The sequence below is a fragment of the Culex pipiens genome, chromosome 3 (genome assembly GCF_016801865.2).
Source record: "Culex pipiens pallens isolate TS chromosome 3, TS_CPP_V2, whole genome shotgun sequence".
NCBI lineage: Eukaryota > Metazoa > Arthropoda > Insecta > Diptera > Culicidae > Culex > Culex pipiens.
Genome location: NC_068939.1, coordinates 97,257,086 through 97,283,988, shown reverse-complemented (window position 1 = coordinate 97,283,988; position 26,903 = coordinate 97,257,086). Strand labels below are relative to the sequence as shown.

The 26,903-nt window shown below is 35.7% G+C and overlaps 1 protein-coding gene and 1 long non-coding RNA gene across 2 annotated transcripts in view; one reads left to right on the top strand and one right to left on the bottom strand.

Moving 5' to 3' along the window:
* Positions 1-22,687, bottom strand: part of LOC120429822 (uncharacterized) — a 29,543-nt gene extending 6,856 nt beyond the window's left edge. The window contains exon 1 of the long non-coding RNA XR_008212638.1: positions 22,407-22,687. This is a non-coding gene — a long non-coding RNA (uncharacterized LOC120429822). The remainder of the gene's footprint in view (positions 1-22,406) is intronic.
* LOC120431235 (folliculin-interacting protein 1) overlaps positions 10,353-26,903 on the top strand; it is a 32,384-nt gene continuing 15,833 nt past the window's right edge. The window contains exons 1-2 of the mRNA XM_052711153.1: positions 10,353-10,599; positions 21,590-22,066. Of these exons, the coding sequence (XP_052567113.1) occupies positions 21,990-22,066 (77 nt within the window). The 5' untranslated portion in view covers positions 10,353-10,599; positions 21,590-21,989. The remainder of the gene's footprint in view (positions 10,600-21,589; positions 22,067-26,903) is intronic.

The window sequence follows — 26,903 nt, the reverse complement described above, 5'->3', positions numbered from 1 at the left end:
CGACATATCGTTGTATGTGTAATCAAAATACCTATCCAACGAGTCCAAAAGATCAATGATCTGTCAACCCTATCCAGTTATAAGTTTATAAAGTTTTATTTCGAGAATTTGTAGGTTGTACATTTTTATTTAACCTGAAAACTATAATATGTGAGGAAGGAATCAATCACCTTACGGTGGATTAAGTAACGTTTTCATTAATTCATTGCTTTTATGCAGAAAAAGCCACCTGAAAAAAAGTTTGTTCGCCTGTTCATTTTAGGGAAACTGTTATTTTTATATCAAATTTAACCGATATTTTATTTGTTGATGCATGGTGTAGGATAGATACAATGAATTTAAGAGGACCATTATTTATTGTAAAAATATAACGAAAAAAAAGTTTTGTCCAATAATATGTCTCAAAACAAAAAAACGTTACTGATTTTTAAACACCTGGAAAATTATCTTCTCCAATCATGCTCAAATTTGGCAGGGCTGTTGGTACTATCAAAAGTCAAAGTAGTTATGTCACAGACATAACCGGAATGGCGTAGACTACGTAAAGTTTTGATATGTGGACATAGAGTGTTCCATATCTTAATTTTGAAGAATTAGCTAGATACTTGAAATACATTAACGGAATAAGATCGTGAATGGGAGATGGACTCCCCAACAAGACAGAACTTACACACTCTTAGGCCAGTAAACTCAATCGGATCTTGTACGTGCCGGTTGTTGAAACGGAATTCGTATACGATTCGAATTGAATTCCGATTTAGTTGACTTTCACTAGAAAGAGATGGCAAATCTAATGCGAACAAAACCGCAGCTGCCATAGATTTATCTACGTGCGCATGTGTTGCGTGCACGTACACGAAAAAGATTGAGGTTAAATTTTGTACCCTCCAGCAAAACAAATGGCGTGCTAGTGTGCATGAGATCGGACTTCGATAACTCTATGTAAACATACTTTGAATGGGTTGGTAAATCTTTGACTAGAAAGCCTTATTCAAACATCAACAAAGAATGGAGGAAGGAAAGAGAAGAACGAAAAACGATTTTTTCGTTAACCGAATGAATGTTAGGTAGTAGATTGAGGGGTGAGGGAGAGGGGTTGGGGGCGAGAGCAGCCTCAAAAAGCTGTGCAATCCGTCACCCCCGAAGACCAACATTCGTTCCTGAAAGGCATTTCACCGACTCATCTCGAGTGGGACGAGAGAAGGGAGTCCCGGGTGGCTTGGCCATGGCAACTGTTCGGCGAGAAGGCAGCAGGCGCGCGCCTCATCTCGTTGCAGACTCGTCCCGGGTGGGACGAGGGACGGGGAGTGAGGGCAACTCCGAAGAGTTGGGCAGGCCTCACCCCCTTCCTCAGAATATTCAAACGGTCCGGCCATCGAGAGGCAACTGGCTGACAAGGCGATGCGCGCTTCTGTTGTAGCTCTGGTCCCTCTCTCTCCTGCTGCTCTGGTCCTCTTCTGCTGCTGCTGCTGCTGTTCTGGTCTCTCTGCTCTGCTGCTGCTGGTCTGGCCGGTCCGACGTCTGAGACGTGGACGTGAATGTTGGTCTGAAAACTGGTGCACCTTCTTATATATGTTTTCCGCCCGCTACTTCCCCTCCTTTTTCGCGACCGACACTCGGTCGCGTTGCTCGGGTGATTTTCCCCTCAAAATAGGTACTTGACATTCCCGTCCGTGAGTTGGAAGCGCTCATTTTGCTTGGAAAATCTCTGCATTTTGAAAACATTTTAAAACATTGAATTGTTTCAATAGTAAAACAAAACAAAACATCAAAACATCTCCACATATCGGTAGACTAGTCCCTGAACCTCGCTGAGGCTACCTACTCGATCTCGAGCCAGATCGACTCGAGGTTCGAGCCAAAGTTCTCAGTAGGTATCTAGATATGATCTGAGGCAGGCCTGCAAAATGTTTCCAACCCAGCGTACACATGAAGCAAACCAAAATGTCAATGCTAGCAGTGCATGTGACTGTAAGAGAGCGTTCTTTTATTACGTAACGCGAAAAATCGGACTTTAAGACCCCCTCTCCCAAACAAATTTTAAAAATTTTGTATGGAGCGTAACACGGCCTCCGACCCCCCTCCCCCCCTACTGCGTTACGTAATAAAAGAACGCTCCTTAAAGCCTACTGTGTCCGTTCAACCACTGCCGCCTGACTCGTGCCGGTCGGCTGCTGGAGAATGAGAGACGTGAAAAAATGAGCTACACTCACTCAATTCGTGTTGTATGACTGACTCGTAAAATCCTCTCTAAACACTATTTTGACTATTTTTAAACAATTGAATGGTTCTAGACTGTGCAAAACACTTAAAACAACCATTACTTATATTCAAAATTACATTTCCACGCATAAATACCAACTTTTTGTGTAAAAACTTGTTTCTTTATGTGTGTGCGTGCAACGTCGAATGAGCATTGGTCGACTACTGCCTCGCATTGCAGCTGCTCAGTGAGCTAGGGCACTCACGACTGAGTCGGGTTTGTTTATGTCACAATTTTGCGGTTCAGTGAATGGATCTTAAAAAATCGTGTATGCGTCGCCGATTTTCGCGTCAGGACCCCTGACATTTTCAGCTCTGATCTGAGGTCAAAAACCACAGTCAAAATCGCCTAACTCATACTTGACGGCGTTGAACACATAGGCCTTAACTTGACGAAGTTTCGGATGACCTAGAACATCGTAAACCATGTAAATTTGGTGTAGTTGTATAGCTGACTTCATAACGATTCCAAAACACTATAAATTTGTATAGTTAGGATTATTTTTTTTTTATAAAAATATAGCCCATGTCTCCCATATAGCCAAAATCTCATAAGCCCTGTACCTCGCATATGCGTGCTTCGCATAAGAAACCCCCATATGAGTTGCATATGCGAGGTTTAACTGTAGTTGATTGCCTTTAAAATACAAAATGCATTTTTCAATATTTCTTTATTACAAATCCTAAATTACTTTAGAGTAGTTGATTGGCCATGATTGGCCATTGGCCATTGGCTCAACAATCAAAAAATAAGACAACGACAAAAAATCCTGGTTCGACTATCCAAAGTTTTGATTATCCGAAGTGAAATTGTTCCAAGGCCTTCGGCAGGGCCGTGCACAGGATTTTCGAAAGGGGAGGGTTTTCTCGAAAGGGGCGCATGGGGTGCTTGTTTAGATTGCGAAAGGGCGCTAACAGTCAATCTTTAAACTCAATAAATAATACTTTGGTATATTTTACATTTACTTTGCTGGTTCGAATCCCGCGGCGGACGCTCTAAAATTCTAAGTGTAAATATGGGTATCCGGCGCCGTCGCTCTGTGCCTTACTCAAACAGGACGGCGAAGTCCTTGTAGTTAAAAGGATGACAGTGGTTGGTCTAGTCCCGGGTGACAGATATAAAGTCAACTTCGTTTTTTATATATTTTACATTGGTGCAACAAGAGACTACACTTTTTGAATTGGTGCTGCAAATCGTGTTGAATAGCACCATGAAGGGGGGGCGTTAATTCGTTGTTTGAGCGAATTTGAGATTTTTGCGCAAATGAGAGTTTTGGCGTAAATCGGAAGAGGCATATGGGCCGTTCACTTGTGGAGCGTAAAACGGGGTTTTAGTGAACAAGTGTAGCGGTAATTGCTCAAAACAAGTTTTCATAAGTTTTTTTTTTAATATTAAGAGTAGTTCTCTACGATTTCGCAAATTTTTTTCACGATTTTTAGCTTTTCATTTTTTTGATTTGGATGAAACTTTGCCATGCACCATGCATTCCATATGTCAAAAGAAGCACAATTGCATAATTCGTTTTTCTATACAAATGTCCATACAATTCTGGGGCCGGTCATATTATTCATCTGGTTTAGGAGATATGATTTTTTTGAAGAAAAAAAAACGTAAAAGTGGACAAAAATTGTTGAAGCAATTTTGTTAACAAAATGTACCGTTTTCAGGTTAAAGCTAATTTTAGGACTGCATTTTCAATTTATTTTGGTTTCTTTTCAAGAAAATTTTGTACAATTTTCTCTCTGAAACTTTCAAATCGAGCAATTTGTTTCTGAGATACACAATCTCAAAGAAATCAAATCGATGAACATGATTTTTTCTAAGAGTTAACCCTTTGCTGCCCAATTTTTTTTCGATTTTTTTTAAATTTTTCCCTTGTCATTTTGAGCAACTTTTGTTCTACGAAAAAGTTTACGTCTCTTGTTTTTTGTTGTTTTTGTTTAATTTATAGTTTTTATATTTGCATTTATCTTGTTTAGTTGATATTTGTTTTTGGTAGTATTTGGCCTATTCTAGCACCTAATTTGTCAAGTTTTTACAGCATATTTTTCATTATTTTTTTGTATGTTTTTATTTTTTTTACTCTAGAACAAACCATTATCATTTAAATTGTTAAAAAATGCTTAGAGGTATAGTCTGAAACAATAGAAAAAAAAGTACAGAAAATATTAGTGAAAAACACAGCCAAGAAAATTTTTCATTTTTTTAAACATTGGTAAAGTCAAATAAAACAAGTCACACGTTCAACCCTAAAAAAATCAAATTTTAAGAGTTCACCTTTCCAATGCTTTTTAAAGGTCGAAAATTGGTAAAAAAAAAAGATTTTTGGCGAATTATTAGATCGAACCCCGCCTAGAGGTGGGGTTGGGTTGTAGCTGGATAAACTGAAAGTGTTCAACTGATCATAACTCGGAAACTACTGGTTTTCAATCGACTTTTCTTTGCATTCCCTATGTCAAAAGAAGCAATTTTGCATCATTTGTTTTTTCATGCAAGTCTCCATACAATTTTGAGGGCTGGAATGGGTATGTAAACGTATGAAATTTTGTATCTTTGGACGGAATTTTCTGAAAATCTGAAAAATTAGATAAGAAACTTAATTTTTGAGTCAAACATTTGTAACAGATTTTTTGAGCATAAAAAATTAAAAGAGATAATTTTGAATATATTTCTATCGATTCCTTGACTTTTCTGAAGAAACGTCCTAGAAAATCGATAAAAAGTAACAAAGTTGCTACAGGAAACAAAGATATATTTCGATTTACCCCAGAAAATGTTCCGAAAAGGCACCTCTCTCTAAAAAATGATAAAATAATTAACATATTAAAAAAAATACTATCAACGCCTGAATAGCACCATAGAAATAATGAAAATATTTTGAAAATTAGATTTCAAAGAAAGTTTTACAACACGTAAAAAAATAATCAAAAAAAAAGTTAGCTAAAGCAACATAAAAATGATAAAAAGTTGCGCCTTGTGATGAAATATTTTTTTTAAATAAAACAATTTGACTACCTTTTTGAAAATAAAATTTCACTAGAGGTGGCCTCATGACAAAATAAAAAAAAAATGAAAAAAGTAGAGCAACATAAAAAAAGATCAAAGATAAATATTTTAAAAATAGGATTTTACCAGCGGCGTTTTGTTGATAAAATTATTTGACTATCGGCGCTCCTCAAGCTATAAAGACTATTCAAAATTAGTCAAACAAAGTTTGCCAACCGGCGCAAAAAATTGTTGTAGCTAGAACGCTAAACAGAATTTTTATTTTTTTTTATGTTACCGTACGCCAAACTTTGTTTTGCTCTTATTAAACAGTCTTTATGTTGCTAGAGGGGCGTCGATAGTCAAACTTTTTTTTGTTGAATGTTTTAATTTTGTCATAATAGCGTTTCCAGTAAAATCTTATTTTTAAAATATTGCTATCATTTTTAAGCTGCTTTGGGCACCGATTAATCATCTTTTTTTTCAATAATTTTACCAATTTTTTCCCCACTCATAAGGGCGCCTCCAGTAAAACTTACATATTGAGAATTTACATAAAAATGTTTACGTCATAGGGGCGCCCCCATTCCATTTTCCATATCGAGAATTTGCATGATTTTTTTTTAGTCATAAGGGCGCCTCCAGTCAAATTTTCATAAAAAATTTGTATGATTTTTTTAAAGTCATAGTCACGCATCCATTAAATTTTTCATAGCGAAAATTTTCATGATTGTTTAAGTCGTAGGGGCGCCTTCTGTCAAATTTTTGGTATTGAAAATTTGTTCTAAAAAATTTAAGTCACAAGTTGAATTTTCATAATAAGAATTTGTATGATTTTTTTTAAGTCATAAGGGCGCCTCAATCCAAGTTGCCATATCGAGAATATGCCTTTAAAGTCGTAGAGGCGTCTTCAGTCATATTTTTTACATTAACATTATTTTTTTTAAATACATATTTAAAAAAAATAATTCATAGGGGTGCTTCCAGTCAATTTTTCATATCCAAAATTTGCATGATATTTTTAAGTCGTAGGGGCGCCTCCAGTCAAATTTTTAATGTTGAGAATATGTTTAAAAAAAATTAGGTCGTAGTGGCGCCTCCAGTTAAATTTTCGTATTGAGAATTTTCATAAAAATGTTTCATTCATAATTATCATAGGTCACATTTTCATAATAAGAATTTGTATGATTTTTTTTGAGTCAAAAGAGCGCCTCCATTCATTTTTTCATATCGAAAGTTGGCCTGATTTTTTTAAGTCGTTAGGGCGTCTCCAGTCAAAATTTTATATTGAGAATTTGAATTGGAAAAAATTAAATCGTAGGGGCGCCTCCAGTAAAATTTTCATAATTTTCATAAAAAAATTTTAGTCATAGGGGCGCCTCCAATAAAATTTTTCATATCGAGAATGTATGAATTTTTTGAAGTCGTAGGGAAGCCTCCATTCAATTTTTTATATCGTGAATTTGCATGATTTTTTTAAGTCGTAGGGGCGCCTCCAATTCAATTTTCATATCAAGAATTTTCATAAAAATGTTTTTGTCATAGAGGCACCTGCAACCAAATTTTAATATCGAGAATTTTCATGTTTTTTCAAGTCATAAGGGCGCCTCCAGTCATTTTTTAAAATATAATTAATATGTTTTTTTAATGTCGTAGGGGCGCCTCCATTCAATATTTCATATGGAGAATTTGCATGATATTTTTAAGTTAAAAGGGCACCTCCAGTCAAGTTTCTATATTGTGAACTTTTATTTTAAAAAAATTAAGTCGTAGGCCTCCAGTTAAATTTTCATGATTTTCATAAAAATGTTTAAGTCAAAGGGACGCCTCCAGTCAAATTTTTCATATCGAGAATTTGCATGATTTTTTAAGTCATAAGGGCGCCTCCAGTCAAATTTTCATAATAAAATTTGTATGATTTTTTTAAAGTCGTAGTGGAGCCTCCAATCAATTTTTCATATCGAGAATTTGCATGATTTTGTTAGGTCGTAGGGGCGCCTTCAATTCAATTTTCATATCGAGAATTTTCATAAAAATGTTTAAGTCATAGGGCGCCTCCAGTCATTTTTTCATAATAAGAAATTGTATGATTTTTTTCAAAGTCGTAGGGACGCATTCATTAAATTTTTCATAGCGAAAATTTTCATGATTTTTTAAGTCGCCTCCTGTCAAATTTTTAATATTGAGAATTTGTTTAAAAAAATTAAGTCGTAGGGGCGGCACCAGTTAAATTTTCATAATAAGAATTTGTATGATTTTTTTAAGTCATAAGGGCGCCTCAATCCAAGTTGCCATATCGAGCATATGCCTTTAAAGTCGTAGGGGCGTCTTCAGTCATATTTTTACATTGGGAATTTGTATTTAAAAAAAATAATTCATAGGGGCGCTTTCAGTCAATTTTTCATATCAAGAATTCGCATGATTTTTTTAATTCTAAGGGGCGCCTCCAGTCAAATCTTTAATGTTGAGAATATGTTTTAAAAAATTAGGTCGTAGGGGCGCCTCCAGTTAAATTTTCATATTGAGAATTTTCATAAAAATGTTTCATTCATAGTCATAGGTCAAATTTTCAATATAAGAATTGGTATGATTTTTTTAAGTCATAAGAGCGCCTCTAGTCAAATTTTCATTATAAAATTTGTATGTTTTTTTAAGTCGTAGGGGCGCCTCCAGTCAAATTTTTATATGGCATATTCGTACTGAAAAAAATTAAGTCTTAGGGGCCCCCCAATTAAATTTTCATAATTTTCATGAAAAGGTTTAAGTCATAGGGGCGCCTGCAGTCAAATTTTTCATATCGATAATTTGCAAGATTTTTTAAAGTCATAAGGGTGCCTCCAGTCAAATTTTCATAACAAAATTTGTATGATTTTTTAAAGTCGTAGGGGCGCCTATATTTAATTTTTCATATCGAGAATTTGCATGATTTTTTTAAGTAATAAGGGCGCCTCCAGTCAAATTTTCATAACAAAATTTGTATGATTTTTTTTAAAGTCGTAGGGGCGCCTCCAGTCAAATTTTTATATTGCATATTCGTATTGAAAGAAATTAAGTCTAAGGGGCGCGTTCAGTTAAATTTTTATAAAAATGTGGTAGTCATAGGGGCGCCTCCAGTCAAATTTTTTATATCGAGAATTTTCATGGTTTTTTCAAGTCATAAGGGCGCCTCCAGTCAATTATAATAAAATTAATATGATTTTTTTAAAGTCGTAGGGGCGCCTCCATTCAATATTTCATTTCGAGAATTTGCATGATTTTTTTAAGACGTAGGGGCGCCTCCAGTCAAATTTTTATATTGCATATTCGTATTGAAAATAATTAAGTCTAAGGGGCGCGTCCAGTTAAATTTTCATAAAAATGTGGTAGTCATAGGGACGCCTCCAGTCAAATTTTTTATATCGAGAATTTTCATGTTTTTTTCAAGTCATAAGGGCGCCTCCAGTCAATTTTTATAATAAAATTAATATGATTTTTTTAAAGTCGTAGGGGCGCCTCCATTCAATATTTCATTTCGAGAATTTGCATGATTTTTTTAAGACGTAGGGGCGTCTCCAGTAAAATTTTTATATTGCATATTCGTATTGAAAATAATTAAGTCTAAGGGGCGCGTCCAGTTAAATTTCATAAAAATGTGGTAGTCATAGGGACGCCTCCAGTCAAATTTTTTATATCGAGAATTTTCATGTTTTTATGTTTTTTTCAAGTCATAAGGGCGCCTCCAGTCAATTTTTATAATAAAATTAATATGATTTTTTTAAAGTCGTAGGGGCGCCTCCATTCAATATTTCATTTCGAGAATTTGCATGATTTTTTTAAGACGTAGGGGCGCCTCCAGTCAAATTTTTATATTGCATATTCGTATTGAAAATAATTAAGTCTAAGGGGCGCGTCCAGTTAAATTTTCATAAAAATGTGGTAGTCATAGGGGCGCCTCCAGTCAATTTTTTTATGTCAAGAATTTTCATGTTTTTTCAAGTCATAAGGGAGCCTCCAGTCAATTTTTATAAAAAAAATAATATGATTTTTTTTAAGTCGTAGGGGCGCCTCCATTCAATATTTCATTTCGAGAATTTGCATGATTTTTTTAAGACGTAGAGGCACCTCCAGTCAAATTTTTATATTGCATATTCGTATTGAAAAAAATTAAGTCTTAGGGGCGCCTCCAGTTAAATTTTCATAATTTTCATAAAAATGTTTTAGTCATAGGGGCGCCTCCAGTCAAATTTTTCATATCGAGAATTTGCATGATTGTTTAAGTCATAAGGGCGCCTTCAGTCAAATTTTCATAACAAAATTTGTATGATGTTTTTAAAGTCGTAGGGGCGCCTCTATTTAATTTTCCATATCGAGAATTTGCATGATTTTTTTAAGTCGTAGGGGCGCTTCCAGTCAATTTTTTATATTGCATATTCGTATTGAAAAAAAATTAAGTCTTAGGGGCGCCTCCAGTTAAATTTTCATAATTTTCATGAAAATGTTTTAATCGTTAGGGCGCCTCCAGTCAAATTTTTCATATCGACAATTTGCATGATTTTTTAAAGTCGTAGGGGCGCCTTCAGTCAAATTTTTATATTGCATATTCGTATTGAAAAAAATAAGTGTTAGGGCGCCTCCAGTTAAATTTTCATAATTTTCATAAAAATGTTTTAGTCATTAGGGCGCCTCCAGTCAAATTTTTCATATCGATTTGAAAAAAAATCTCTTTGGCATTTTAGCAACATAGCTAAAAAAAATCGGCCCTTCGGGCCGAGGGGCGCATGGGGTGTAACTAACTTAATTTGCCAGGGGGGGGTTAAACCCCTAAAACCCCCCCCTTGTACACGGCCCTGGCCTTCGGATAATCGAGTCTGGACAGTATTCAAAACTTAAAAATTCCATACCTCTGGAACAAAACATACCTACTTCGAAAACTTCTAACCAAATACAATTTCGAATGCAATGTTTTTTTTCCGTTAATCGAACACTCGTACTGTACCTGACGCAAACCAAGTTACGTTAGCCAAAAACACCACAAGAGAGAAGAAAAGAGAAATGAATGAATGACGGACGGGATGAATGGTGTGTCCGTCATTCATTTTTCCTTCCCTTGCTTGCACAAGCGCCTCAGTTCATCGGTTTGTGTTGAGTTGGTCGCGCGAGTGTGTGTTTTGTTGCGTATTAAAAAACGCAATTTTAAGTGCTTAAAAGTGTTTTTTTGCTTATTATTTAGCTTTTATACTGTTTTTAAATTGATTTAACATGTTGTAACACCAAGGTGACGCAGTTAAACCGAGTGAAAATGGAAGAAATCGGTCATTCAAGAAGTGCGAATCGCTCGGGCGACACACAAACAGAATCAACGCGTTGAGAAGGTTTGCCAAAACTTTCCATAACATCTACGACACCCTGCCGCAAACGAAGAAGCTTTCTGGGATATCTGTGCCACACGTTTGAAGCGAAAACTGCAATCCTCAAGCCATGAGTTGGACCAAAGCTGATCGAAAACCGCATGTTCCTGGAAGGGTAGCAATTATTTATCCTCCTCTCTACACGAAGAACACCACCTAAAGAACACTTTGCTTTCATGCTTCAGCTGTTGCTGAAAATGCCTACATGTAGAAGATACACAGACTTACAGATACATACAATGCCATTCTTTCCTCTACAAGTTACCTGAGGGAGCCGCATCTCGCACCATAGTCTGAACTCATGTGGGAGCAGTGGTTTATACAATGTAATGTTCATTTCATTAAATATAAAAAAATACGGTTATCCTTTTATTGTAGACTGAAGAAAATCTTTGAAAAACGATTAAAGTGGGTTCTAAGCAGGATGAAGTATTTAACACATTAATGTAAATAATTAATTTCTATAGAAGGAGGTTTGAGCCAGATTTGCAAACACAATCTCACCAGTAAAGTGTCGCCGTTGACACAGCTGCCTTATCGCTTGATACGCGTATCGTCCAATGCTTTTAACCTCGTTATAGATAGGGTGAGTGCTTCCCTACTGTCTCCGCGTTTCCCACAGAGATAGGCTGAATATTCGCCGATCATATGACTGTGAGCCAGCAATTTGCTACGTAACACTTTAGAGTTGTAAAACGATAACGCGAAATGTGGTAGACTTGTAGAATTACTAGCTATTTGTAGAGGGATTTGTTCAATGCATTGTTTTTTGAGACGAAAAAAGTGTTTTATCGACAACCAATTGCTATAAAAAGCTTACACTTGTGCGTCATCGAATCTTAAGTATTTAGAGTTGCACAACCATAATGTCGTGTGATTTGTTTTGTCTTTACAGTTTGGGGTTTTTTTATTCGCAATTCTAATCAACAAACATCCTTATCGTAGTCCAGCTGAGTTTGAATATTTATTATTTTGTGACAGCGTTTCGTTTTTATCAACACGCAATAAATTCAGGTGGTCTGAATGCGTTACGCATGATTCAGCTTCATATTAGATAACTCTTTTGAAAAAAAGAAAAGAGTTATTCAAATTGTTATTTTTCCTTAATGTTCAGAATGTAGGTCCCGAGTAATCGGCTCCCCTCCCACTAACATTTACACACAAAATCCTCTGTAATTACTCTTAGCTTTAAGTAAAATGTAATTACAAAAGCCAACTCAGTCCCAACCAGGTCCCAGTACCAAAAAGGACCTAATAAAAATAATTTTACAAAAAAAATCAGAATAAGTCTACAACTGATTTAATACAGTGTTTTTGACCCCGGCTTTTGGCTTACAAATTTTCCTGCCTCATTTTTGATGTTTTAAAACAGTATATCATAAAATATTACTACAGTTACCGCAAACTGGAGTGACACTGATAGGATGAAGTTTTTTATTAGCAAAATGAAAAAGAATAAAGATAAATCACTGAGCTTGTAAGAGGAGTGTTCAATGTCCCTCAACAAGCAGTTTTCAGTAAATTGTGCAAAGGTGTTAGCTGTTGCTTAAAGTATTTTATAACAAGAGGAACAATACGGAAAAAGTTAATAAAAACAGCTTACAGTTTTTGATAGGGTTGTAAAAACTTCAATCTTTTGAACTCGATGGAAAGGATTACCTATCCAACGACAGGTCACCTGGTAGATCCGGACAACGTTTTCATCAAAATATCTGAGATCCGGCTTCCAAAAAGTGCTTAAATAACACTGAAGTGCTTACAACTTTTGATAGGGTTGTCAGATCTTCAATCTTTTGAACTCGTTGGGAAGGAATTTTTAATATCTTTCTAAAAATGTATAAAAATGGAGGGGTTTCTCCCAGACTTTGGTTAACATAGTTTTTTTATCATAACTTTTGAAGTACATAACTAAACTTTATGATTTTCAATAGCGACTTATGGGACCCCAAGACGGATTGAATGAGAGCAAAACAGACAAAATCGGTTGCGCCAGTGCCGAGATAATCTAGTGCCATTTTTGTTTTGATAAAAGTCCCGCCACACACACACAGACATTTGCTCAGAATTTGATTCTGAGTCGATATGTATACGTGAACGTGGGTCTAGGAGATCAAATATTTTTGAAAAGCTGAGAAAATTCTCTATATTTGCTTTTTTGATCTTTGTTGATACGAACCTTAGTTTCTGAGATATTGCCATGCAAAGGGCGTAATATTGAATGTTTGGCCCTTTTGAAATGTTAGTCTTGATTTAAAATTTTGAAAATATTGTTTTCGAAAAGATCGAAAAATTTTACATCGAATAATGAAGTTGAAATTTTTTTGCGAACATTCTGAAAATTTCTGAAAAGTTGACATTTTATGTCCCCTAAAATATATCAGAAAATGAAAAAAAGTGTTTTTTGCAAATCAAGTTTTAGTGACAAAAAGTGAAATTAAAAATCACATTTTTTTACCGTGTATCATTTTTTTTCAGTGTAATCCTTATCCATAGCTACAACTTTGCCGAAGACAAATCGATCAAAAAAATTCAATTCAATAAATAAATAATGCAAGAAAATTCAAAAATCTGTATCTTCTGAAGGAAATTTTTGATCGATTTGGAGTCTTCGGCAAAGTTGTAGGTATGAATACAGACTACACTGAAAAAAATGATACACTGTAAAAAAAATTTGGTGATTTTTTATTTAACTTTTTATCACTAAAACTTGATTTGCAAAAAAAAAACACTATCCTTATTATTATTTTTTAATATGTTTTAGAGGACATCAAATGCCAACTTTTCAAAAATTTCCAGGTTGTGCAAAAAATCTTTGACCGAGTTATGAATTTTTTAATAAATACTGATTTTTTTCAAAAAATCGAAATATTGGTCGCAAAAATTTTTCAACTTCATTTTTCGATGTAAAATCAAATTTGCAATCAAAAAGTACTTGGGTGAAATTTTGTTAAAGTGCACCGTTTTCATTTTAAATCCATATTTAGGTGACTTTTTTGAAAATAGTCGCAATTTTTCAATTTTTCAATTAGTGCACATGTTTGCAAACTTTTGAAAAAATATTTTTGAAAAGCTGAGAAAATTCTCTATATTTTGCTTCTTGGGACTTTGTTGATACGACCTTTAGTTGCTGAGATATTGCAATGCAAAGGTTTAAAAACAGGAAAATTGATGTTTTCTAAGTCTTACCCAAACAGCCCACCATTTTTCATTGTCGATATCTCAGCAAGTAATGGTCCGATTTTCAATGTTAATATATGAAACATTTGTGAAATTTTCAAAATTTTCAAATCAAGACTAACATTTCAAAAGGGTCAAACATTCAATATTACGCCCTTTTAAAATGTAAGTCTTGGTTTAAAATTGTTTTCGAAAAAATCAGAAAATTTTACAAATGTTTCATATATTAACATTGAAAATCGGACCATTACTTGCTGAGATATCGACAATGAAAAATGGTGGGCTGTTTGGGTAAGACTTAGAAAACATCAATTTTCCTGTTTTTAAACCTTTGCATTGCAATATCTCAGCAACTAAAGGTCGTATCAACAAAGTCCCAAGAAGCAAAATATAGAGAATTTTCTCAGCTTTTCAAAAATATTTTTCCAAAAATGGGCAAACATGTGCATTAATTAAAAAAATGAAAAACTGCGACTATTTTGAAAAAAGTCACCTAAATATGGATTTAACTTGAAAACGGTGCACTTTATCAAAATTTCAGTGAAGTAATTTTTTGATTGCAAATTTCATTTTACATCGAAAAATGAAGTTGAAAATTTTTTGCAACCAATATTTCGATTTTTTGAAAAAATCTGTATTGATTCAAAAATTCATAACTCGCTCAAAAATTTTTTGCACAACCTGGAAATTTCTGAAAAGTTGGCATTTTATGTCCTATAAAACATATCAAAAAATAAAAAAATTAAAAATAGTGTTTTTTGCAAATCACGTTTTAGTGATAAAAAGTTAAATAAAAAAATCACCAAAAATTTTTTACAGTGTATCATTTTTATTCAGTGTAGTCTGTATCCATACCTACAACTTTGCCGAAGACACCAAATCGATCAAAAAATTCCTTCAAAAGATACAGATTTTTGAATGTTCATGCATCATTTATGTATGTCCATAGTTGCCAAATTTGTATGGAAAATTTTATGGACAAACTAATGATGCAGAATGGCTTCTTTGGGCATACCGAAGGCACCAAAAAAGTTTCAGTTGAATTAAAAAATACAAAAAAAAAATCGAATGACCGACATACTAGAGAACTGCTCATATAATTTTAACAGCTGCCAAATTAGTATCGAAAATTATATGGACAAACAAATGATGCAAAATGGCTTCTTTAGACATACCGAAAGCACCAAAAAAGTTTCAACCGGATTAAAAAAAAAAAAATCGAGTGACCGAAATCTCAGAGAATTGGGTCCTAAAATGAAGCTTAGATTGCTGATATTATTGTTTACAGCGATAAAGCTTATTTTTCTGAGTACAATGACCCTTTGTACGACCACAAAGAGTTTAAAATGGATTTTTAAATCAATTTTGAAAAATTAACCTCGCGGTCCTTCTTGACAGAAAAGCTCCTACTTGACAGCTCGTTCCAAGGGGAACATAGTTGATCCATCGAAAAAATGTTGTCTTGTCAATATTTTTTTTTGCATTAAAATGAAAAAAAGTGATCAGAAATGGTTTTTAATCGTGTTTTTTACCGTTGTACATAAAAATTGACATAGGGCTTTAGTACCCAATTGCTCAAAAAAGTAAAAAAGTTCCAGCATACTGAAATTAAATTTAAAACTTGAAAGGAATATAGGATAAACTTATTGCTTAATTTTCACATTTAGCTCTTATTGTAATTTAAGATTTGACCTCGCCATCATCTTCCTCACAACATTTTACGCACGTGTTCCTTTTTAAGCGAGGTGTATAATATTAGTTGGCGAGATTTTCATGGTTGAAGTTGGAAGATTGCTCGACCGATTTCTTAAGTTTCAATTTTATTTGTTTCAATTTGACTTTGCTTTGTGTAAGCCTACCTAATGATCAAAAAATCAAATCAAATTATTCGCTCTACAGCATTGCCTTGGCGTTCTCAATTGCGAGATTCCTACTCGAAACTACACAGAAAAAAATGTGAATTTACTCCACACGGAAAAAATGAATCACATGTAAACTCAGTTGATGTAATCTTGAGATTCGACGTAAACGGTTGAATCACAAGTAAAATCATGTTTTTACGTATAATTTGTTGCTAATTTACATCAAATTGCATTTGAATTTTAATCTTTAATGACGTGCAAAAGTGTTACATCATAAATGATGTAACATTCGGAAATATTTTTTGTCTGTAAGTGTCTGAAGGCTAGATTGTTGAGGCAATTGCGAACCTCTTTTTACACCTTAATTTCCATCCACCCCGGGATTCAAACTGACGACCTTTGGATTGTTAATCCAACTGCCTATACCAGCGACTCCACCGAGACAGGACTCGATTTCCAAAAACGTACCATGGGATTTGAACACTTTGTTCGTGGTTCCCATTTTCATGAACGCTTGTTCAAGATTTTGGGAACTCGTGTTTCTCCGTATTAGAGGCACGCTGGAATTAGATGCTGTTCCCCTACTTATTTTAGAGTACCAACAGATCTACCAAAAACCATGGGAAAAAAATACTTTTACTTACATATAAAAATTGTAGTAAATATATAAAAAAAAACACTGAACCAATATTCTTCTGATCAATTTAATGTTTTTGGTAGATTTGTTGGTACTCTAAAATAAGTAGGGGAACAGCATCTAATTCCAGCGTGCCTCTAATGTTGGCAGGTCAGAACTTTGACATTCAATTAAAGCTAATTAAATGCGTTTTCAACTGAAATGGAGTGATAAATAGCTCGATAAGAAGTGAGCAAGCCAGTTTCTATCAAAAGTTTTGCAAAATTAGTTGTTTAAATAGTGAAAATCAGCAAATTGGATGGTGTTAGGAGCGAGTGCTTAACCTGCCAAACATACGAGAATTTCCTCTAAAGGGCCATCCACAAAAACATGGGCATTTTTGTCTAATTTTAGACTCCCGCTCCCGGACAACTCGCGACACCTTAACGCTACGTGCCGTCGTTCGATTGAGAAATGGCGTTTCCTTGTTTGAACTTTGTGTATCACTGCGGCGGCACCTGACGGTTATCAAGCAATTTACGTCCCAGGCGCGCGCCAATCGCACTTACCGCGCTTTCGAAAAGCACGTGATTGAAGAATTCAAGCTGATAAAACATTGTATTCCGGAGCTTAGCGCGCGTCGTCGCCGCCATATATCGGGCTTGGCTGGTCTAAATTTGAAAAGTTTGCGGTTTCCCACGTAATCGATTCGTCAAACACCCAAATTGCCACCCTCAATTATTGCGCCGTCAGTGTTATCACGAGTGAGTCGTCCGCAATCTCGGAAGCTTAAAGCGGTTCCACCCAGGGTGCGCCTGCGCCAATCCGTCCTCCCTGTCGGCGGTTCTCTCTTTTAGCCACGAACGACGCTTCGTCTCAGTCGCGCAGAATTGGGATTCTCTGCGGGCTAGGAAAAAACTCCACTTGCAAAAAATCCCTCAAAATTAGCATATTTTTTCAAAGAAAAGCAATGCTAAGAGAGAGTAATGGTTTTTGCAAACCATTGAATTCTTATCATCTATATTCATAGCTTTCCTTTCCTCGAAATCCTCTCAAGCTTTTAGGATTTGATTTTCTCAAAAAATATTCTCTTTTTGTCATTTTTTTTTTCTCATGGCTTACGCAGACATTTTTCTGTGCAAAGTGAAGACTTTAAGTAAATTTAAAAATCGTTTGTTTTTGTTTGCTAGAGGTCCATATTTTCAATCGAGTCGTTTTGCATCGTTCTTCAAACTGATTTCTTTTCGATGGACCCTTCAATATCGACAAGCGGAGATTAGAGTTACTTTAATGATCACTGCAAAATGGGCGAAATCGGACCCAAAATCGGACTTAATTGAACGCGGCTGATTCCCTGTTACGAAACTAGAGTTTCTAATGCATAAAAAAATCCATGGAATCGATTGGTGATGGTTTCATCCACCCCACGAAACGGCAAAGGGTCCATTTTGCCCCAATTCCCCATTTTTTAAGCATTATGTAGACTAATGATTCTCTTCCTCGATGGCCCCTCTGTTATTGGCAACCAGAAAGTCGACTGAACATGAACATTTATTGAAAATAAAAAATAATCCATTATTATATCCGATATTAACTAAAATTTATTCAGAGCAATTGCTGCATGGCATTTTTTGATATCTCGTGACGTGGTATTTCACTGGGACACGTTTTTTTTCAATTTTTGCCAGCTCAAAATCTTAAAGAGATAGAAATATGGTGTAAAAGAGACTTTAACGCTCGTCTTAAAAATTAAAAAAAATTATAGAAAAGTAAAAAAAAAGGATTGAAAACGCTGACAATGCATCTTGTGGGAAATTCAATATAGTTTTAGAATCTGATCTATTAATTTACGTTTTGTAATTAGTTATATGCTCTTTAGATAAGATCAAGCTTTCCACTGGCCGGAGAGGGAGGGAGATTTTTCCTTATTCTCTTAAAAAAAGCACGGAGGAGATGGAAACGACCGATAATGGACGGCTGTCATGGTGTAGCAAATCTGGTCCAGATGGAATTGCTTCTAGTCCTTAGTATTAATTGCTGTGCACCTTGGGCTTAGACAATCATCACATCACGTGACGAAATCAAGTCTGCAATCCTCTAAAATCACCGTCTAATCCGTCACTAAGCGAAGCGAATTCAATATTCTTTTAGAATCTCACATATTTCTAACGAAATTTTCATTTTGAAATTACGTGTTTATCTGGGTGCAGAATAGTTGTCCGCAAAGCGACCTCAATTTAAAACTGTCAAAGCGGTACCAATTTACTGTTTGAAAAATGATACCAAGAAGTGGCAAGTATTGTAATCGATCTATGATTTATTTTTCCAGGAATAAAAAAGTCGAGGGCGTCGAGCTTTTGAGGTATTCGAAGTCATCAAATTTTTAGAAGAGGGTTGGAATCGAGATTGGCATAATTTGTCGCTAACATTTAAATAAGCGCTATGTCTCACGCAAAACCTTTTTTATGAGGTTTTTTGAAATGTTAGCGACGAATTATCAATAGCTATGAATGGCACCAGCTAAATAATATTGAATAAACTTACTCCGATATTATCACTGCGCTTCAATGATTCAATGTCACGGAACTTCCATTCGGTTGCTCTTCAGATTCATAAAATTCCATCCACTTCTGACGCAATTGTTCGTCACGTAGAAAACAAAGATTGACACTTTTGGCCGCCCATTATTTAGTCTACGAACAAAAAAAGCGCAAAGCACTTAATTTTTTCAGCGAAAACTGTAAAATCAACAGATCCAAATTGTTTCAAAACAAGTCACTTCAGCAGCAAAAAATATGTCACGCTTGAGCCTTCTACGTTGTTTATGTTTACTGCTGTAGTGCAGTTGTATTTGTGAAGAGCAGTAGGGATCATTCGGAAATCACGTTACGCATTCTGACTTTTCAGCACCCAGGTGTTTATGAATCATTGCCGGGTATTTTTGAGCAATTGGGTACTAAAGCCCTATGCCAATTTTTATGTACAACGGTAAAAAACACGATTAAAAACCATTTCTGATCACTTTTTTTCATTTTAATGCAATTTTTTTTTACAAGACAACATTTTTTCGATGGATCAACTATGGTCCCCTTGGAACGACCTGTCAAGTAGGAGCTTTTCTGTCAAGAAGGACCACGAGGTTAATTTTTCAAAATTGATTTAAAAATCCATTTTAAGCTCTTTATGGTCGTACAAAGGGTCATTATGTGTGTGTGTGTGGTCCAATCCAATACCCGCTAACCGGTAGCGAAATTATGGGAAAGTATAATTTGTATCAGACTGGGTACATGCCGAATGCTGATACAGCTTATCTCAGTCCCGGGTATTAGGTGGTGATAGCCCTCGCGCTGCTTCCAACGACCCATTTCAGAATGACAGAGCTCCTTGCGGTCCAATTCCGAGGTCACTGGGCATTGTTCGGCCCCGCCCAAACATAGAAGCAAGCATCTGAAGGAAACTCGATCTATATTTAGACTTCCAATCCCCTCAGGCAAATCAGGGATCAGCGCGTATTTAATATGAGAAGATAACATGCTTCAACACTACGGATCAATTCACTGCTAGAGTGTAAACCTGCTGATGGCTGACTGCTTAACGTCCCAGACCACCAATCCAAAGGTGTGAGTTCGAATCCCACCCGATTCATTTTCGTTTTTGTTCATATTCAAAGTTCAAATTCCTGATTCCAAATTTCAAAGGTACCGACCGGGATTTGATCCCTGAACCTTCTGCTTATGAGGCAGAAGCCGTAACCATTAAGCCACGGAGCCGGTTATGGTCGTACAAAGGGTCATTATACTCAGAAAAATAAGCTTTATCGCTGTGAACAATAATATCAGCAATCTAAGCTTCATTTTAGGACCCAATTCCAGCCCAAAACAGGTATTTTTTAGGTACTTTTTTCGCCCTCTCCGATTTCAATGAAACTTTGTAGGCATGTTATACTACGCTTATATAAGCCATTTTTGTGTAAATGGAGCCAGTTACACTCGATAGTGACATTTGAGAAGGGCGTAAGTGTTTTCAATATGTTTGTATTTCGTAATTTAAATATTGCTGTATCTCGAAGCCGTTGCTTCGTATCAAAAAGTGATCAAAGACAAACTTGTTGCTAATTTGACGGGCTTTCCGAAAAAATACACTAAAAAAACACTCCACTTTTACGAGATTTTTTGATTTTAAAGTTTAAAAATCAAATTTGAAGGTAACCCCGCGATTTTTTTTTTCGTTCAAAATTTTTGTGAAAAAAGCCTAAGATGTAACAAAATGCAGGATGGAGCAACTCACCTAAAAAAATACAAAAAGCATTTACTGAAACTGTTTTTTTTTTCAAAAGTGCTCTAAACATCAAAATTTGCAAAAACCGAACACGAGAGACGATTTTCCAGACAATTTTACATAAAAGTCTCCATATTGACTATTGTCCTAAGTCCAATCCTTGTAAAGTTACAGCGGTTTTAAAATGGTCCACAATGTTGTAGAGCAGATAAAAGCAAAATCTTTGATGTGAATACTTGGATTCTACCAAACCCTTTTTATGAATTCGCATCAAAGAATTTGTTTTTGTTTTGTTTCACGAGTTATCATTTATTTTTAAAGAGCCGTGATTTTGGCTATTTCTGATAAGTTTATTTGTGATTTACACATATAGAGCTCGATCAAACTATTCTTTTTTTGTAAATTTTAGTAATTAGTGCTAAGAATGACTCCTAGAACGTTAAATAAAAATTATAAAAAATGTATTTCAAATCGTTCTTTTGAGCTTAAAAAACGAAGGTGGTTTTGTATTTTTTTTTTGTATTGAGTTGTTTTATAAAAATATTAAACCAGACCAGACGTTATTCAAACCAAAATTATACAAAGACAAATAAATGCAATTTTCCAGAGAACAGGAGTACACCTCAAGTCAGCAGCTGAGCTGTGTTTATTTTGCAAAAAAGAAAAAGCTATGGGGAAGGCGGGTGGACCTGGTGCTCAAATGACCATCAACCACCGCGAGTGTCTTCGTTGTTCGCGCAAGTGAGCTTAATTCGCCAGAATAATTTCACACGGCGTAGCGGTAGCAGGTCATTCCCAAGAGTCCGACGAGAGGACACGAGAGAGAGAGTCGTTATTGCTCACCCCAAAATCCTGAATTCAGTCTAGACCTAGCACTGAGCGTTGTCGGTCGCTGCTGGTGGTGCGCTGGCCGCAGCAAAAACGGTACTCAATATCCCAAAAAAAGCGATTCGTGGGTCGAGTGGTTGATAAAGCAATGATAACAAGTAATAACAGTTTGAGGGGATTTTTTTTTGTTTAGTGGGACCCAACAAAGGAAGACACGTTGACTAGAAGAGTTAGAACAAGTGACGCCAATTGAAAGAGTGCTCAAGTGCGATTGGACGCGTGACTTAACCATATCAGAAAGCAAGCAAGCAAAAGTAACAGAAGAAGCAATCAAAGGTTGTGTAATGATAGAGAAAGTGTTCACCCAAATGTCCGATCAATAGACGCGCGGGGGGTTAAACTATACTAGTTGTAGCGGCGTGCAGTGAAGTGACTAAGATAGTAAAAGAGAAAGAGATGTCTTCTGCTGCTCTGCCAGGAAGCAGCAAGTGAAGCATGCCGTTGGTGAGGAGAAACAATACAACCAACAGATACAGATACCAGAAGCAACAGGAGACAAGCAGTTCGGACTTGATTGTTGCCTGTGGAATATAATGGCATTATTCAATAAGTTGTTTTCAACTGGCAAAAAACGCAGCACAAGTTCATCGGCGCAAAAGTGTACAGCAGGGTGAGTTGATGACTTATCTACCGTAGACTGTCTGAGTTTTGAGCAAGGATCGTGCAACTAATTTTCAACAGTTTCACAGAAAAATAGTAAATTAGGAAATCCAAAGAAATTTTATACACAACATTAAATAAACAATCAACAAAAAAAAAAAAAAACGAAAAATCTCCATAATCTCGTGGTGATTTATGTTTGTATCCTAAATTATCTTTTTTCAAATGGAGTTCCGTTTGATAAGAAATAGGGAAAATATACCCTTTCCAATCAAACACCTATCTTCGTCATATGGAGAGTTTGATGCTCGATATGAGCTCCAAAAATACTATTAAGGCTATAAACTTACCAGCAACAGCACCGCCTCGAGTTAGCACGCAAATGGCTGGCCAAAAAGTTCAAATTTAATGCACTTTTGTGATCATAATTTCTATTTTGCGAGATAATTTCTCATCATTTTGTTGGCACACACAGTGACACATGCGAGAAACCCTCAAACGCTTAATGAATGTCGCCAAAATCAACTTTTCACTTTCGCTTACTTTTTCACGGCGACTTCGATACAAAACTGCCCACAACTTTCGGCAACATGTTCTTTTGCACATTAGTTGATCACTCACTTGAAAAATGATCCCGAAACATGTACCTAAATAATTAGCAAGCGCCATAAAAAAAAAAACAAACGCGCCAAGTCTTTTGACGTTTCAATTTTGACGACCCATTCCAATCGAAGGCTGAAGAAAACCGAGCGAGAAGCGTAGTCAAATAAAGAAGAAAGCAGCGCACTATGGTACATTGGCATTGGGTGGCCAAGTTTCAAAAAAGTTACCTTCTCCAAATATTTTTTGGTATTTTTTTCTCGAAAGTAAACATTCTAACTAAGAAAAATCCAAATTTTCAAAGCTCTAAGTTTGTTCATTACGGAGATACGCAAGCTGAAAGTCAAAAAATGGAGTAAAAAACTAGCGTTTTTCGCAAAAAAGGCTGATTGTTTAATTTTAACATAGCTCAGCCATTTTCAAATATTTCATTAGGACAATTATACATCGTTGGAAAGGTAATGAGATAAGCTTTGAAACTATTAATAGATAAAATGTTGTTTCCAAACCAAAAACTGAAGTTTTCATCGAATAACTGAAGCATTTTTTTGACAAAACTTATTTTTTTGTGTTTGTTAATCGAGTACTTTTTTTGCTAACCGATGCTAAACATGAAACTAAGATCACTTGAAAGATTGGATCATAATCTAACATTGCTGAAATTTCCAGCCTGCGATTTTTTGCGTTTTCGGAGATATGCCATTTTGAACATTTACGTTTTATCAAAATTTGCTGCAATCTACATATGCGTCCGTTTATTTCACTTGCTTTGCTACCTACTTCGTGGGCATCGTCGCTTCAAAAATCATTAACTGGTTTCAAGAAGTTCGAAATGACTTTATTGTAATTTTCTGTTGCCTACATTGAAAATTGAGTACCTTAGTCAAAATAAGGTATTCGTACCGAAGTTTCTCAAGCGAAACTGGAGAATCTCAGTTTGATACCGAAAAAAGTATTCAGCAAAATATTGACTTGGCATGATGAATTTCTGCGATCATTCCATGAAACTGATCCACATTTAAGTTATATGTTGATTAGTACAAAACATCATAAAAAGTACCTTTAACATATCCTGAAGCCGTCAGAAACTCAATAATCAAAAGAATTTTCATGAACAAGAACATTAGGATTAGTTAGAATATGTTTTGTATTTTATCGTTTTACTTCATAATTAATATTTTGGATAAAATTAATTTTTCTGTTATTTGATTTAACAATTAAAATTTTCGCAATTTATGCCCGTAAGGGTGGGGGGTTAGGGGGGGGGGGGGGTCTCAAGTTATATGGCATGGACTCACAAAAAGAAACACACAGCATTAAAAATAAATATTTGACTAAAAATGAATTTATTACGCTTAACAAAATTTTGTTGGAGGGGAGGAGGGGAGGGGGGGGGGTGAAAGAAAGAGGAGGGAGGGGTTGTGTCCTTAAAGTGGGAATGTATTAGCTTATCCATAATTTAATAATATAAACTTGCAATACAATATACACGCAACTCTGTTGCACTTGCAAATGTATGAAAAGACTATTTATTATAAACAATCAACTATTGAAAAACATGAAAAGTCATAAAAATGGACGTATATCATTTCAATACCATACAATTACCCAAATTTGTATGAAAAAACATTTAAAAAGCAAAAAAATAATTTGGCCGCCTGTTTGTATGGAGATGGCCCATAGTGCAGCGCCTGTTGGAGTGAGCCAGTGATGCCAGGAAATTTTCTCTATAAATTCTACTTAGGCTTAAAATGGGTTTAATTCCCCTACATTGTTCGAATGGAAGTGTTCCATTGCCACTGTCTTGAGAAATCTCTCAAAAGTCCGCTTCCGCTCCTTTTTTCAGAAAATGCCAATGACAACATTTTTTTTTGTTGAGATTATCAGAAGGGAAATTTTTCCAAGGTTTTTGGATAATAGAATCTTGACTGTATTTTTAGGTGGGTTTGTTTCGGATTAAATATTGACGTATGTTTAAAGTCAACTTTTTCATTAAATCTAATCTAATCTAATCTAACACAAACGCAGCCAGTCCGATGAAAGCATGCTGGAAAGTCTTGTGATTAGATTACGCCCCAAGCACTAATTGCAGTACATCCGAGAATACCCGAAAATGTAATACAAAAATTAAAGCGGCCAGCCCTACTGCGTTGTGTTTACCGCAGAAAGGACTTGTGAACGGATCACATTTCACAGAATCTATAGGGGAGGTAGGATGCGTGGACATACCGTACCAAACGCTCCGAATCAGTCAGGTGTGGTGTGTTAGTGTAAATTTGGCAGATATTATATTTTTAGGGTGGAAGTGGAATTGGGCAAATTGGGATTGAGAAACCGAGGATTGGGGAATGGGTAGGAGGGTTATTTATTTTATTTTATAATAATATAGGAGAATATGATCATCTAGCAAATAGTGATGGAATGATCTCACCAAGAATCTGCATATCTTCAAAAGACACAGCCAGATTGTGCCTCAATCGCCAGCTCCAAAATCCTTATCCTTTTCAACGGCCGCATTAAATCAGGCAAGATATCCTCGGCATCTGCGCGATTGAGGCTCTTACTCAGATAAACGAGGTCTTCTCGGACATGCAACAGATCAGCAACAGCTCCTGGTTTTTCTAAATCCACAAAAGGAATCGATACCCGGATATCTTTACCATGTCCACCTTTTCACTTACACTCACAAGTTCATTCAAAACTAGCCGATAAGACTTTGACGAAAATCCTCAGAAGACGAAAAAAAAACGCGGAGCGAAAAGTCAAACCAACCGGTCGCGATCATAGCTTACTTCGATCCTCCTGCTGTGATACATTACTCAATGTTTAAAGTCAACTTTTTCATTTAACTAATTTATCAACTTTGTTGTTTAAAAAATGAAGATAAAGAATAATCTCAAAGCACACCAAATAAATAAATCTAACTAGGCAAATCTAAAATCAGTCTGATCCATTTAGTCTTCTAGTAGTTAGGCCGACACGAATTTTGAAATAAAAGGTGCCAAAATGAGGTATACTTGAAAAATTAAACTATTGTGCGGTAACCGCAGAATCCAAAACTCAAATGGTAACTGATGGGAAAAGAAGACTACACATAGCAGTCATTGCAGCGGTATTCGCTATAAACCGGTTAAATTCTCTTATAACTTCCTCGACTGGTGGAATGGTGAGATGACACACCTCCACATTGCATAGTGCCAAACTAGTATACGCTACTAAAAAAGATAGGGTTTCCAACTATTGCTTCAGTTTTTCAAATATAATTCAATAGTATTATTATTTTATGTGATAATTATTTTTGCAATATATTTAGGACGGGCTTATAGCAAATATTTTCTTCCAAGTTATGCTTGTACAGCTGGAACGATATTTTCATTTGATTTATGCATTCATTTTTCCTCGCAGATAACAAAAGCCAAGAATGCTACAGAATCGTACAGTACATCGTTACAAAAATAAACAAAAACACTTTTGGTAACCTCTTTTTTTACGCGCGCGCGCTCGCAAACTGCGAATCGCGGAATTTGTCTTCCTGTCGAGGCAGGCCGCGCCGGGCCGCCAGCATCAACACGGACGGTTTGTTTTCTTCGCTGTCTTCTGATTCAGCGAGCGCGCAAAAATCACGTGCTTTTCCCCTCTCTCGACGCCTACTACCACCCACCTCGTTGCCACCCTTCGATGGGAGGGGGTTTGTTGTTTGTATTTTTAGCGCGCCCGTTGACTTCGAAGTCGGAGAGTCATTCGGACGCAGAACAAAAACAGAGAGTTGAAGAAATTCACTGCCCCCACACACAGTTTGCGTCTGAGAAAGAGCGAGCTGAGAGCTTGAGATGGGATGCTGCAGGATGTCAATATTTGCATGTAGTGGGTTTTTGGCGGAAGTTTTCAGGTGAAAGATATAACGAATAGTTGTTGATCGTCTTGTTTTATCGGAAGTTTTGTCGATTTGTGGGGATCCCTTCAGTGACTCACAATTGAGGGGGTTTTAACATGTACTTTTTGGATTGGAATATTTTCATCTTTGTTGTACTTATCGTTTTATCATGAACTGTTCACATTTATTTTATTCACTTCAAATTGTTTTACATTTTTGCAATGAGTGGAAAAATCATTTCAAGTTGCTCAAAATGACCTTCTGATCACGGGAAAAATAAAAAAATCTAAAACAAAATATGGGCAGTAGAGGGAAAAATGATTTTACACTCGATACCGTGAATCTTCAATAAAAAAAATGTAAAAAAGATGTT